At 48.2% G+C, this 15,314-nt stretch overlaps 1 protein-coding gene across 2 annotated transcripts in view; it reads left to right on the forward strand.

The window, feature by feature from the left end:
* The window catches only part of AK8 (adenylate kinase 8), an 82,629-nt gene that overhangs the window by 417 nt on the left and 66,898 nt on the right, over nucleotides 1-15,314 (forward strand). For both annotated transcript variants that reach the window (XM_066579728.1, XM_066579727.1), the window contains exons 2-4: nucleotides 63-147; nucleotides 10,727-10,776; nucleotides 13,300-13,413. In XM_066579728.1, the coding sequence (XP_066435825.1) occupies nucleotides 63-147; nucleotides 10,727-10,776; nucleotides 13,300-13,413 (249 nt within the window). The remainder of the gene's footprint in view (nucleotides 1-62; nucleotides 148-10,726; nucleotides 10,777-13,299; nucleotides 13,414-15,314) is intronic.

Here is a 15,314-nt window from a genome sequence, read left to right on the forward strand (position 1 = left end):
CCCGGCACCGCGGTGTTCGGCCGCTCGCAGACGCTTATTGGTTTTGGTTTCTTTTTTCTTAGAAAATGGTGCAGAATCTCCTCATCGACCGACCGGAGGACCCGATCCCGTACCTGATCGCGCACCTGCGCCAGGATAACGACGACGGTAAGGCCTGCGGAGGGCGCTGCAGCGGCGGTGGTGATCTTTATACCGTATGTAGCGTCCTGTATGTGTACAAGCGCAACAAACCTCTTACATCATCGCAGCGCTATGCGAAAATCGTGGCGGCTTTAACCCCTGAAGGACAAAAAACTTTTTTTTTTCTTCTATTATTGACTTTTCCTCCCGACTTTTAAAAACTCCTAACTCTTATTTCTCCATTGCCATTGCTGTCGGCGGTGTGTTGTTGTTCGCGGGTCGCTGTCGGCGGTGCGTTGTTGTTCGCGGGTCGCTGTCGGCGGTGCGTTGTTGTTCGCGGGTCGCTGTCGGCGGTGCGTTGTTGTTCGCGGGTCGCTGCCGGCGGCGCCTTGTTGCTTGCATTTTTCACAAGTTCTATTTAATGTACTGAAAAACTTTTACACGTTTCTAAAGTGGAGTGAAATGGAAAAAAATGCAGTTCCGGCATCCTTGGTGGAGGGTCTTGTTTTTTCGGCATACACACTGCGCCAATGATTCTCCGCTCGTGGACACGGGGGCTGCACTGTCCAAAGCAACGCTATGGAAAGCTTCAGATGGCGTGATTCGCCGGCGAAATCACGTCCATGGACAGGAGGCCTAATACTGTAACAATGGAGACCTCCCGCTGCGGAACTCCTCAGTGAAATAGAACGTGACGTGTTTTTTTTCACGCAGCGAAAATCCGCAGCAGAATTGCGCATGTGAGCAGCGGCAGCAGGAAAGCTATTAGGCTCAATAGAACCTCATAGCTGCAGATTTCCGCCGCGGGAAACGCAGCAGAAATCCATCCGTGGGCATTAGCCCTAATATAGTATTAATGGAGACCGCGGAAATCCCCGGTGGAATTCCGCGATCACTCGCGTTTTTAAATGCAATACTCCAGCAGTGGAAATCTGTGGCTGAATTGCGCAATCACTCGCGGGCGAGAGCTCTAACCATGGGGTGTTATATGATAAATAAATAGTATAAATCTCTGTAAACACCGCGCCCGAAAAACCATATCTAATACCGAGGAGGAAACCACACAAAACACATAAACATCATAATAAGTGATGGTCATATACCTAAAACATGATCTTCTATCTCCCAACATCTCGTTCTTCCCATTGGGTACCAGGGTCGTTCACAGATTTGGTGTAAATGTGTTCCAGTGGGGTCACACGCAAGGTGGAAAAATCACAATGATGGTGGGTGCTGAGATGACGGGAGAGCGGGCTTCAAAAAACCGTTTTTGCTATTAATTCTGTGCTTAGACAGGCTGGTTCTTAAGGCCTTCATTGTCCTTCGCACATATCGATTCCCACAATAGATCCATCTCCAATAATAGATCCATCACCCATAATAGATCCATTACCCATAATAGATCCATTACCCATAATAGATCCATCTCCCATAATAGATCCATCTCCCATAATAGATCCATCTCCCATAATAGATCCATCTCCCATAATAGATCCATCTCCCATAATAGATACATCACGCATAATAGATCCATCACGCATAATAGATCCATCACGCATAATAGATCCATCACCCATAATAGATCCATCACCCATAATAGATACATCACACATAATAGATCCATCTCCCATTTTATTTGGCATGTTAAATGTTATTTCATCTCTTCTAACGACCTGTACAAATATATATATAGCTCATTTACATTTTTTTAATGTCCCTGTAGAGGATTTCAAATTTGGACAGCATTGCATTATCACTTCTTAGAGCTATCACAGACCAAGGCAGACCTGGACACCATTACGTGGTGGAGGGCCGATGACAGCACAGAGGGACCACCCTGCCACTGTGAACCCTTTACATGCCATGATCAACATTGATCGTGGTATTAACAGGTTAACAGCGGGGATCGGTGTTCTCCCCACTGTTGCTGCAGGATGCTGGCTGTCAGTCATCACTAGCTCCCATTGTGGATGGCGTGGGCTCAGATTCTATCCATACGATGTAAGTGTATGTCTATTCATGGGAACCACTTCCCAGCCATGATGGCCACGATGAGAATACTCCACCGTGGTGGCACATGGGAATACAGGATCAACGAGGTGGGCGGTACTACGGGTTTCCATAATTCCTATTTATTTCTGAGGAAGTGATGGAAAGCGCATGAGAGAGAAAATCATCTAAATATATAACCCCGGAGTACCAGGAAGCAGCAGGGCAGCGCTATAGGGGGTGTTCAGGTAGCCGGTACAGCCTGGGGCACTATTCCTGCGGACCCCCATAGCTGACAATGATCTATAGAACAGCAGAGCTCTGAATGAAAAGAAGGGCGGAACAAAGGCAGATGGGAAGAAGGAAAGGCAGAGTGTAAGTTGGGGTCTACGGGGCAGAATTGCCGTGGAATTTCCGTGCGGACCCTCCACCCGAGAATCCCATGGCATTTACAGTAGCAGCAAAATGGTCGAAATTTTGAAAATCTCTTCTACAAGCTGTGGAAGTGATCAGCACAAAACATGTGGAAATTGACTTGTGGTGCGGACATTCCGCTGGAAATCCGCCCCCATGTGGACCCAGCCTAACTGTATGGGTAAAAGTGAAGCCAATCAGGAGGGAGGATGGAGAGAGATGGGCAGGAGGAAGAGCAAAGTGAAGGCAGGTAGGAAAGAGGAAGGGCAGAGTGACTCTGGATAAGAAGGGCACAGAGAAAAGTAAAGGAGGACAGGATGAAGAAAGTGCTAAACAGAGATGGAAGAAGGGCAAAGCGAAGAGGGAGAGGGGGAAAGAAGGGCTAGCCAAAGACAAACATACAGAGGTGGGAGAACAGAGTAAAGCTGGACTAGGAGGAAGGGCAGGAAAAAGACACAAATGAAGATAGGAAGGGAAGGAGAAAAGACAGAACAAAGAAGGATGGGAGGGAGGAAGACCAAAGAGATGGAAAACAGGAAGGAGGAAGGTTAAAGTGAAGAGGGATGGGTAGGGCTGAGTGAAGATGGACAGGAAATAAGAGCCGAGCAGAGATGGGCAGCGAGGAAGAAGAAGGGGAGAACTGAGACATGAATAGATGGAAAGTAAAAATGTCAGATTAAAGACTGATCCGAAAGAGGAAAAGTGAAGACAGCCAAAACTAAAGGCAAAGCAAAGGTGGACGGAAAGGAGTAAGGGCAGAGTGAAGATGGATGCGAAGGAGAAAGCGCATTGACAATTCAGAGGAAGGGCAGAGCAAAAGTGGGCGAGGGCAGAGTTAAGACAGTTGGAAAGGAAGAAGTGCAAAGTGAAAACAGATGAGAAGTAGGAAGGGCAGAGTAAAGTTGGAAGGTCACAGAGAAGATTTAAATTATGAAGGAAGGACCGAGCAGAATAAAGATGGATGCGAAGGAAGAAGAGAAAGAGCGAAGACAGAGTGTGAAGATTGATGGGAAGGATGAAGGGCAAAGTGAAGATGGATGGGACAAAGGGAAGGCAGAGTGAAGATAGATGGGACGGAGGAAGAGCAAAAAAGATGGATGGGACAGAGGAAGAGCAAAAAAGATGGATGGGACAGAGGAAGAGCAAAAAAGATGGGGGGAGGGCGGAGTGAAGACGGATGGGACGAGGGGGGGGGGAGGGCGGAGTGAAGACGGATGGGACGGGGGGGAGGGCGGAGTGAAGACGGATGGGACGGGGGGGCGGAGTAAAGACGGATGGGGGGGCGGAGTGATGACGGGTGGGACGGGGGGAGGGCGGAGTGAAGACAGATGGGACGGGGGAGGGAGGGCGGAGTGAAGGCGGATGGGAGGGGGGAGGGAGGGCGGAGTGAAGACGGATGGGACGGGGGAGGGAGGGCGGAGTGAAGACGGACGGGACGGGGGAGGGAGGGCGGAGTGAAGACAGACGGGACGGGGGAGGGAGGGCGGAGTGAAGACAGATGGGACGGGGGAGGGCGGAGTGAAGACAGATGGGACGGGGGAGGGAGGGCGGAGTGAAGACGGATGGGACGGGGGAGGGACAGCGGAGTGAAGACGGATGGGACGGGGGAGGGACTGCGGAGTGAAGACGGACGGGACGGGGGAGGGAGGGCGGAGTGAAGACGGACGGGACGGGGGAGGGAGGGCAGAGTGAAGACGGACAGGACGGGGGAGGGAGGGCAGAGTGAAGACGGACGGGACAGGGGAGGGAGGGCGGAGTGAAGACGGACGGGACAGGGGAGGGAGGGCGGATTGAAGACGGACGGGACAGGGGGAGGGAGGGCGGATTGAAGACGGGCAGGAGGGCGGAGTGAAGACGGACGGGACAGGGGGAGGGAGGGCGGAGTGAAGACGGACGGGACAGGGGGAGGGAGGGCGGAGTGAAGACGGACGGGACAGGGGGAGGGAGGGCGGAGTGAAGACGGACGGGACAGGGGGAGGGAGGGCGGAGTGAAGACGGACGGGACAGGGGGAGGGAGGGCGGAGTGAAGACGGACGGGACAGGGGGAGGGAGGGCGGAGTGAAGACGGACGGGACAGGGGGAGGGAGGGCGGAGTGAAGACGGACGGGACAGGGGGAGGGAGGGCGGAGTGAAGACGGACGGGACAGGGGGAGGGAGGGCGGAGTGAAGACGGACGGGACAGGGGAAGGGAGGGCGGAGTGAAGACGGACGGGACAGGGGGAAGGCGGAGTGAAGACGGATGGGAAGGAAAAAGAAAAGAGCAGAGATGGAGGGAAAGGTGAAAGGACAGAGTGAAGATGGATGGGAAGGTGACCACAGAGAAGACTTACAGGATGGAGAAAGCAGTACAGAGGCAGGGAGAGGGGAAGACCAGAGACAGAAGGGAAGCGGGAAGAAGAAAGATGGAAAGAGTTGAGTTCTAGATGTCTCAGCACTATATAGTATTATATACAAGCTAAAGTGTTTATGATCTACGGGCACGAACACGTCGTGATCTGGAGCCGCTCGCTGAGGGTGGATGAAGTCATAAGATGGAATTGAAGTATAAAGTATTCTGACCGTCTACTGGGGTCCTCCAGATGCTTCCTCCAGCTTCAGAAAGCTGATGGTGTGAGCGGCGGGGGGAGCAGATGTTTGGAGATATCAATGTTTAATGCTGTGCGCTCCCCGTACGCCTCTTGGTGTTGTGATAAGCCGAGTAATGATGGCTTTCTGTCAGAAGTGCATCGGGCCCCTCTCTCCGGCTGGGCCCAACGCTCCTCGGCTGCTGGAAGCCTTCCGTTAGCTACTTGCAGGATTATAGATAATGAAGTGTAAACTCCGCAGCAGCTCAGATGAAGGCTTAGCAGGAGCGAACACATTTAAGTCAGCTACAGTCCAAACTCTGGGAGCAGGCAGAGCAGGATGGAGCTCGTGGACCGCACTCGTGGACCGCACTCGTGGACCTGCGCTAGTACACAGGATTGGGAAATTGCCTAACTTACAGTTCCATAATGGACTTCATAATTCCTCCCTTTATAATACGATTGCAGGGCCGTGACCGAATCACATTCCTCCTCCATTGTAGGCGCTGTTTGTGGCAGTCTGTATTCTGCCTAAGGAGCAGCAGTCACAGTTTACAGGAGAATTTAGGAAGTATCACTTGGAACTCCTTTGTAGGGAGATGCAGGGAAGACGCAGTGGTCATAGCTATGATTCAGGACCTATATACTGTTATTATTTAAGGCCTGTGACTCTCCAGCTGATGTGGAACTACAACTCCCAGCATGCCTATATGGCAACATGTCAGCAGCCAAAACTACTTTGGGCCATCAGGACATGCTGGGAGTTGTAGTTTCACAACAGTTGGAGAACTACAGGTAGGGGAACATATGTCAGTAGCTGTTGAGCAACTACTTTTGGCTGTCAGGACATGCTGGGAGTTGTAGTTTTGCACCAGCTGAAGACCCACATGTTGGGGACCACGTCGGAAAACTAATGTTGCCCTTCGGGGCATGCTGAGAGTTGTAGCAAGAGGGCTACAGCAATTGTTGAAAAACTGCTTTTGGCTGTAACGACATGCTGGGAGTTGTAGTTCTGAAACAGCTAGAGGGCCATATGCTGGGCATGACCTCTGACACTGTTATAAAACTACCTTTGGCTCTCGGGGCATGCTGGGAGTTGTAGTTTCACAACCACTGGAGAGCTACAGAAAACTTTGGAAACTCTCGTCTTCCCCCTGTATATAGAGTTGATTTCACGTCTCGCCTGCGCATACACAAGCAGCGCAATTCCCTGCGAGCTCCATCCAGAGCCCCTGCAGTGTGCGCTGGGAAGGCCTCGCCGGCGAACGCATGCAAATTAATAAATAAATAAAACCGAACACGCAAGAAATATTAGGTCTAATTAGCTCTAAACAATGTGCTGTTCCTCCACCGCGTTGGATTTGATATGCCACTTGGAACATTTGCATATTTATTAGCGGGCGTCCCGCGGGAAGCGTCCACGGATATTTTCTGAAAAATTAGGACAAAAAGAAAAAAAAACACAAACAAAGTGCATCGTAAATAATAGAGCAAATCAGAGGATAGACGGAATATCAATTATTTACCGCCGTCCTGAAAAGTGGAAAGTGAGCGGAGATAACAGCGCATACAATAACGGCGTTACATGATGGGGGGGTGTAGTATCGCACATCACAGGCGGCGCTCTCTTCACATAATACTGTGCCTCTCCGTTCGCCGAATGTAGGAGGAAATCTCCCAGCATCCAAATGTGTCCGTAGATCCCCAGTGACTCGGTGTATGCCAGCAGAGCGCCCCCTGTGGCCGGCCTCTTCTATTACTGTATGGAGTACTGCAGTGTAATATGGAGGTCAGAACAGAGGCGTCGAGTAAAGAAACGGATAGCTACCGCCTGTAAGTACTCACACTGTGTACCGCCAGCCGAAGGGAACAGAAGCTTAGATACTCTGGCTCAGCAGGAAGTAGCACGACACAATGGGATTAGATACTTTTTGCCGAACCAGTGTATCACACATGGTAGGATTAGATGCAGCTTCTCAACAGATCGATTGGATACCGATAGGATTAGATACACTGGTTCTGCTGAAAGTATAACACAGATAGGATTAGATTCAGCAAACCGTATTCCACATGATAGGCTTGGATACACAGCTCAGACGACTGTATCACAGTTGATGGGGTTAGTTACAGAGCTCAAGACAAGGTCACTCATAATGGGCTTAGATACAGCTTTTCATCAGACCATATCACACCTGATAGGGTTTAGATACACAGCTCAACAGTCAGTATCACACATGATCGGATTAGATACACTGGTTTTGCAGAAAGTACCACATATGATAGGCTTAGATACACAACTAAGAAGATAGTATCACAGGTGATCGGATTAGATTCAGCAGACAGTGACAATATTGAATACGGCAGCTCATGAGACAATATCACACAGGATGCGCTTAGATACGCTGGCTGAGAAGACAGTATCGCACAGGATAGAATTAGATACACGGCTTAGCAGCCAGTATCACGGGTGATAGGATTAGATACAGTGGCTCAGCAGACTGTATCACAGGTGATAAGATTAGATACACGGCTTAGCAGCCAGTATCACACATGATAGGATTAGATACACGGCTCAGCAGACAGTATCACACAGGAGAGGATTAGATACACGGCTCAGCAGACAGTATCACACAGGAGAGGATTAGATACACGGCTCAGCAGACAGTATCACACAAGATAGGATTAGATACACAGCTCAGCAGACTGTATCACAGGTGATAGGATTAGATACACAGCTCAGCAGACTGTATCACAGGTGATAGGATTAGATACACGGCTCAGCAGACTGTATCACAGGTGATAGGATTAGATACAGCAGACAGTATCACACATGATAGGATTAGATACAGCAGGCAGTATCACACAGGATAGGATTAGATACACGGCTCAGCAGACAGTATCACACAGGAGAGGATTAGATACACGGCTCAGCAGACAGTATCACACAAGATAGGATTAGATACACAGCTCAGCAGACTGTATCACAGGTGATAGGATTAGATACACGGCTCAGCAGACAGTATCACAGGTGATAGGATTAGATACACAGCTCAGCAGACAGTGACACATATGACAATATTGAATATAGCAACTCATCAGACAATATCACACAGGATGCGCTTCGATACGCTGGCTGTAAAGACAGTATCACACACGATGGGATTAGATACAGCAGCTCAGCAAACCTTATCATAAATTATAGGATTAGATACACTAATGGAGGTAGATAGTAATGACTACATAACTGTCATCGCGACGCCCCGATATAGAGAAACTTGGGAACAATATGGTTTGTTCATCAAGACTCCTTCTTCCTCTCAGCGGAAAAATTCAACATGGCTACCTAGCGCCTTCTTTCTACAGACTACGTGTCAGGTTAGACATCGCAGCGCCATTCATAGACTCATTAATCGACGTTGTGATCGTGCAATGACGGGAATTCCTCCGACGTGTCCGCGGCCTCATTCAGCTCCATCCAATAAGCGGAGATAAAAAAAATATGGCAGATTTAGTACAAACCGAACATTTACAGTAGCCCGGGGCAATATTAGAGCATGATTCCGAGCAAATAATGGAGTGTTCCCTTTTTTTATCAAACGTTTGTCCAAAAACGCTGCGCATAAAAGAGCCAATACCGCCAGGATTCACTTGTGAATATTAAATCGCTTTCCTCGTTAAAACCTCAAAAGGATCCGCGGATGGAAAGGTTTCACGATGCGCTTTGATGTGCTCTGCAGAAGTTGATTAATCTTGGCAACAGAGCACTCTTTCATGGCTACGGTAATGAATTATTCCAGCGCGCACAGTTGGAATTTCAAGGTGCGCCAAGTCGGGGGTTAAGGAAAGCGAGAGTTTAATGGAGAAGAGAAGACGGCATCTTAGCGAAATAAATAAAAATAAAGAAAATGCGCCCACCAATCAGACGTAAGCGGCACAATCAAGGCTTTATAAGCCTGAAATTCCGCTTTATGTCATGATCTGATGAACGGTATTTGGGGAGTTTGAGAAACTTTTATTTTCTTCTCAAATATTCTGTGTTTCATGTCGGAGAAGTGAAGAGACGGGGCTGAATGTTTCTGGAGGATCTGGAGAGTTTACGCAGAACCGCCGCCGCGAGGTGGAGTCAAAAATGGAGAAAAACAGAATAAAAATAGTAAAAAAAAATAGAATTAAAACATCAAAAGACAAAAATGGAGAAAAAGAATAAAAGCAAAATAAATAAATAAAGTGAAGCAATAAAGACAAACTTTTGGACGGTTGTGGTGCTGATTCTACCCTGCAGCTGCTTGTGACTGCTATCTCCACAACATATATTTACAGAGGTGTTCCTGTCCAGACCAAACTTGGCTACTAGATGACTAAAAGTATGGAGACGGCTGCACTACATGGTTTGCTGAACCCCCCATAGAAGTCAATAGAAATCATGCAAACTGTGTAGCACAGCGATCTTCCATAACTCAGGTGATACGGACACAGGGTAGCTCACTGTGCTACACTGTTGCCATAACTCATGTGGTACAGGAAGTGGAGGATTAGCATGGCTCCTCTGTTGATTTCAGTGGGAGTGGATCTGGCGCCCCTAAACACCCCTCCCCACTCCCTCCACCCTGTCTGCTGCACTGGACTATGGGCCGGATGATCAGCTGATGGGTGGAGGTCCCGAGCGGTGGATCGCCATCCATCAACTATTGGTGACCTATTCAGAGGATGGGTCATCAGTTGAAACAAGCCCAGACTACCCCTTTAAGGAAACGGTCCGTCAGTCTTCTCTTTCAAAAAACACCACTTTTTTATATTGTTGCGTTTCTTTGCAACCAAAAATACCAATCCAAGTATTTGCTGCAGATCAATAGGAAAATAGGAAATGCCCTACAAATAGTGCGGTTTTTTAGTGGTATTTTTTTTTTCACTTTTGTTGTGTTTTTTGGGTTTTGGTGTTTTTAAGCCTCGCGGCACGATCTGTCGGGCATTGTCCCGTAGGCTTCTCTGTAGGGAAGAAGGTCAAAGAAAGAATGCATGCGACTGTAAAAACCACGGGCGTCCTCCGCAGAGATGGCACGGGATTATACGCCGGTCTCAGTAAAGAGTTGGCTCGCGGGAAGTGGGACAAAAGTAAGAAGAAGCGTGCGTAAGCCTCCTAATACACTTGGCGCTCCTCTGGGCGTCCGTGCTCCAGATCTGAAGTCTACGCAGCCGCGAGCTATGGGAGAGGTTAGCTGTCATTTACTCCAGTTTCTGGCATAAACCCTAGTCAGTCTAGCCCCGCCCCTGATGTAAAGCCCCGCCCAATAAAAAAGGAAGTGGCGGGGTCTGCGTAAAATAGCTGAAAGTCACAAATAAACGATTCCATGGCTGAATATTTGCGCAGTGGGAGGGCCAGTTGCTGTGCGGCCGCGTTATTACTTGTATTACAGCCCAGTGTTTCCCAGTCAGCTGACCGCTGAGCTCCGCCCACATTGAGAAGGCGTTTCGGTGTATTCACACAATGCGGTTTTATGCTAATATATGAAAATATATCACTAGCAGTATAATAACACTGCGGCATGCGAGGGACGATTGGATGTTTGTCGCCATCTTACGGCTGCCATTGTTCCTCTGTGGGTGTTGATATTCTAACGGCTTGTATTTTTGCCCCTCAGTGCCGAGGATCTTCGTTTTGGGTCCGCCCGCGTCAGGGAAGCACACTATGGTATGTATACAGGTAGACGGCATTCTAGTGACCGATGCATGCTGCCCATTCACACAGGCGTATGCACATTAGAGTCTGTGAATATGTAGTATTCCGCAGGGGCTGGTGTGGGGGCGGGGGGGGGGGGTTGCGGATGTGGGCTTTACGTTTTTCATGAGTGCAAAAAAAAACCTGCAATAGTCGCCATTAATTTTCAGCACAAATGTGCAGTGAATCCGCATGTATTATTCATATTCGCGTTGTCTTTGCGCATTCGCATCGCTGTCAGGGCTTCTACCCAATACCGTTTTTTTTTTAACACTGCGATATCACTGCGTTTTTTTCAACGGGACTTTCTAATGTTAAAATCACAAAGCACAAAGTTGTGATTTTTGTGCGATGCGATTTTAACATTAGAAGGTCCCATTGAAAAAAACGCAGTGTTAAAAAAACACTAGTGTGTAGAAGCCCTTAAAGGGCCATTACAATCTGTAGTGCCAGCTAACAGGCGGCGGGCTGCGATTCTTTTTTTAATGCGACTCAAAATCACGTGAGAAATATTCACATGTGAATAACGCAGGATCTCCGTATTACACAGATGAAGGGGTGTGAAATACAACTCAGACCAATATCAGACTTGCAGGTGGCATCCTACTGACCAGTGTACAATGTAGGTGGCATTCTATGTGCCCATATACAATGCAGCTGGCATTCTACGTGCCAATATACAATGCGGGCGACATTCTATGTGCCAATATACAATGCGGGCGACATTCTATGTGCCAATATACAATGCAGGTGGCATTCTATGTGCCCATATACAATGCAGCTGGCATTCTATGTGCAAATATACAATGTGGACGACATTCTATGTGCCAATATACAATGCAGGTGGCATTCTACTGACCAGTGTACAATGTAGGTGGCATTCTATGTGCCCATATACAATGCAGCTGGCATTCTACGTGCCAATATACAATGCGGGCGACATTCTATGTGCCAATATACAATGCGGGCGACATTCTATGTGCCAATATACAATGCGGGGGACATTCTATGTGCCAATATACAATGCAGCTGGCATTCTACGTGCCAATATACAATGCGGGCGACATTCTATGTGCCAATATACAATGCAGCTGGCATTCTACGTGCCAATATACAATGCGGGCGACATTCTATGTGCCAATATACAATGCAGCTGGCATTCTATGTGCCAATATACAATGCGGAGGACATTCTAAATGCCAATATACAATGCGGGGGACATTCTATGTGCCAATATACAATGCAGCTGGCATTCTATGTGCCAATATACAATGCGGGCGACATTCTATATGCCAATATACAATGCAGCTGGCATTCTATGTGCCAATATACAATGCAGCTGGCATTCTATGTGCCAATATACAATGCGGGCGACATTCTAAATGCCAATATACAATGCGGGGGACATTCTATGTGCCAATATACAATGCAGCTGGCATTCTATGTGCCAATATACAATGCGGGCGACATTCTATATGCCAATATACAATGCAGCTGGCATTCTATGTGCCAATATACAATGCAGCTGGCATTCTATGTGCCAATATACAATGCGGGCGACATTCTATATGCCAATATACAATGCAGCTGGCATTCTATGTGCCAATATACAATGCGGGGGACATTCTAAATGCCAATATACAATGCGGGGGACATTCTATGTGCCAATATACAATGCAGCTGGCATTCTACGGGCCAATATACAATGCAGGTGGAATTCTATGTACCCATATACAATGCAGGTAGCATTTTATGTGCCCATATACAATGCGGGCGACATTCTATGTGCCAATATACAATGCAGCTGGCATTCTATGTGCCAATATACAATGCAGGTGGCATTCTATGTACCCATATACAATGCAGGTGGCATCCTACTGACCAGTGTACAATGCAGGAATTGTTTTTGTGCCCCTGCTGTAGAGCGCACTATAAGACCACCAGATAGCGCATTCTGTTGATCCGCACCCGTGTCTGTCGGGATACATATGAGCAGTAAATAATGCGTAGTACATTCTAGTGACCGTCCTGACTAGTGCAGACTGCGGAGATGATGTACAGACTAGTAAACCTGCGCAGAGCCTTCTAGTGAGCGCTACGCACATCAGAGTCTGTGAAGAAGTGGAGATTGTCAATAACGGGGCGTCGCATTATCATAGCGCAGAAGCCCCAATATACTTGATATTTACAGCTCGTTCTTGGTACACAGGACCCTCTGCGGGCAGCTGTGACTGCTGGAGCCCCTCTATAGGTAACGTCTTCATCAGCAGTGACTCCTGTCTGCTTTTCCTTTACCTCCTGGCACCCGCGGCGCCCCCTCCTGCTCCGCAGAGGGGCAACGCTGTGTTTAAACATACATTTGCTCATAGATCATTTATTTACAGGCGCCGGCTGCGAGGAGGGTGGAGGGTCGCTTGGCATGAAAAAATAGAAGGGCTTTGAAACGTATTTTCTTTTGCAAAAGTTGGACTCCTCTCCTCGTCTTCTCCCCCGCAGGCGAAGCTCCTGAGCGAGCGTCTGAATGCCACTCACCTCACTCCGGAGGGGCTCTTGTCAAACGATGTCTCCGCGCCGGTGGAGGAAGCGCTCTCCTACAAAGGGAAAGACCAGGTAGAGCCGCACAACGCCATGTATTATTCCCAAACGCATCGACCGAAAGCAGGAAAGGTATCATTTATATGTACAGTAACCAGCGCTGCAAACACGGCCGCGCCGCCGCACAGAGCGAATGTGGCGAGCGCACGAAAAGGGCTGCACATACGAATTACCTGAGTGCTAAAAGACGTATAAGATCCTCTTAGGTAATATCTCTCCATGTTCTCCGATTATCCAGGTGGACGGGCTCTGCGGCAGGCCCGCGGGAGAGACATGTCAAGAGAGGCTAGATGCTATGTAGGGTTTGTGGACAGTCTCTGCGGGCATCATGGCGGCTATCCAGAGATCCGGGTTGGCATCTAACTTCTCTCTTGGTGTTTCTCTCCTATGACTCTGTCTGTGTGTCATTCTACACTGTAGTTGTAGCATTTTATTCATGAACCAGCTTGAATAGATCCACCAATAGGTGCATGGAATCATAAAGGTAAGGTGAACACGTGATATGTAAAAGGCATGTGATTGGTAACAGGGCTGGTGTAGGTTGGGTCTTCCGGTTCGCCAGTTATGAGTGGTAAATGAGGTCATGTGACTTTTCCTTAAAGCACTACTTCTATAACTATGGAGGCCATTCGAAGGATGTGACGGGTTCCTTCTGACTCCACTCCATCCTTGTACACTCGGAAGGCCCTCTAGCAGTCGCAGATGCACTCATTAAAGGCGTTGTGCCGAAATTTTAACTTGTCCTGTTTCCATATGGTAAGGGTTAAGTGTCTTATTGGTGAGGGTTTGATCACTAGGACCCCCAACGACCATGAGAGCAGGGGTCCTCAGTAGGGGCTGCCACCTTTGTCACAAAAATTACCAACCAAAGTATGGCTTATCACAACTTATGTTTTTAATTCAATTATTCTAGTGTCTCCAATAGTAAGAGTGACCCCCCCCCCCTTAGTGTCTCCAATAGTACTAGTGACCCCCTTAGTGGCTCCAATAGTAATAGTGACCCCCTCAGTGGCTCCAATAGTAATAGTGACCCCCTTAGTGGCTCCAATAGTAATAGTGACCCCCGCCCCCTAGTGGCTGCAATAGTAATAGTGACCCCCTTAGTGGCTGCAATAGTAATAGTGACCCCCTTAGTGGCTGTAATAGTAATAGTAACCCCCTTAGTGGCTGTAATAGTAATAGTGACCCCCCCCCCTTAGTGGCTGTAATAGTAATAGTGACCCCCCTTAGTGGCTGTAATAGTAATAGTGATCCCCTTAGTGGCTGCAATAGTAATAGTGACCCCCTTAGTGGCTCTAATAGTAATAGTGACCCCCCCTTAGTGGCTCTAATAGTAATAGTGACCCCCCTTAGTGGCTCTAATAGTAATAGTGACCCCCCTTAGTGGCTCTAATAGTAATAGTGACCCCCCCTTAGTGGCTCTAATAGTAATAGTGACCCCCTTAGTGGCTCCAATAGTAATAGTGACCCCCTTAGTGGTTCCAATAGTAATAGTGACCCCCTTAGTGGTTCCAATAGTAATAGTGACCCCCTTAGTGGCTCCAATAGTAATAGTGACCCCCCTTAGTGGCTCTAATAGTAATAGTGACCCCCCTTAGTGGCTCTAATAGTAATAGTGACCCCCCCTTAGTGGCTCTAATAGTAATAGTGACCCCCTTAGTGGCTCCAATAGTAATAGTGACCCCCTTAGTGGTTCCAATAGTAATAGTGACCCCCTTAGTGGCTCCAATAGTAATAGTGACCCCCTTAGTGGCTCCAATAGTAATAGTGACCCCCTTGGTGGCTCTAATAGTAATAGTGACCCCCCTTAGTGGCTCTAATAGTAATAGTGACCCCCCTTAGTGACTCTAATAGTAATAGTGACCCCCCTTAGTGGCTCTAATAATAATAGTGACCCCCCCTTAGTGGCTCTAATA

The sequence above is a fragment of the Eleutherodactylus coqui genome, chromosome 10 (genome assembly GCF_035609145.1).
Source record: "Eleutherodactylus coqui strain aEleCoq1 chromosome 10, aEleCoq1.hap1, whole genome shotgun sequence".
Lineage (NCBI taxonomy): Eukaryota > Metazoa > Chordata > Amphibia > Anura > Eleutherodactylidae > Eleutherodactylus > Eleutherodactylus coqui.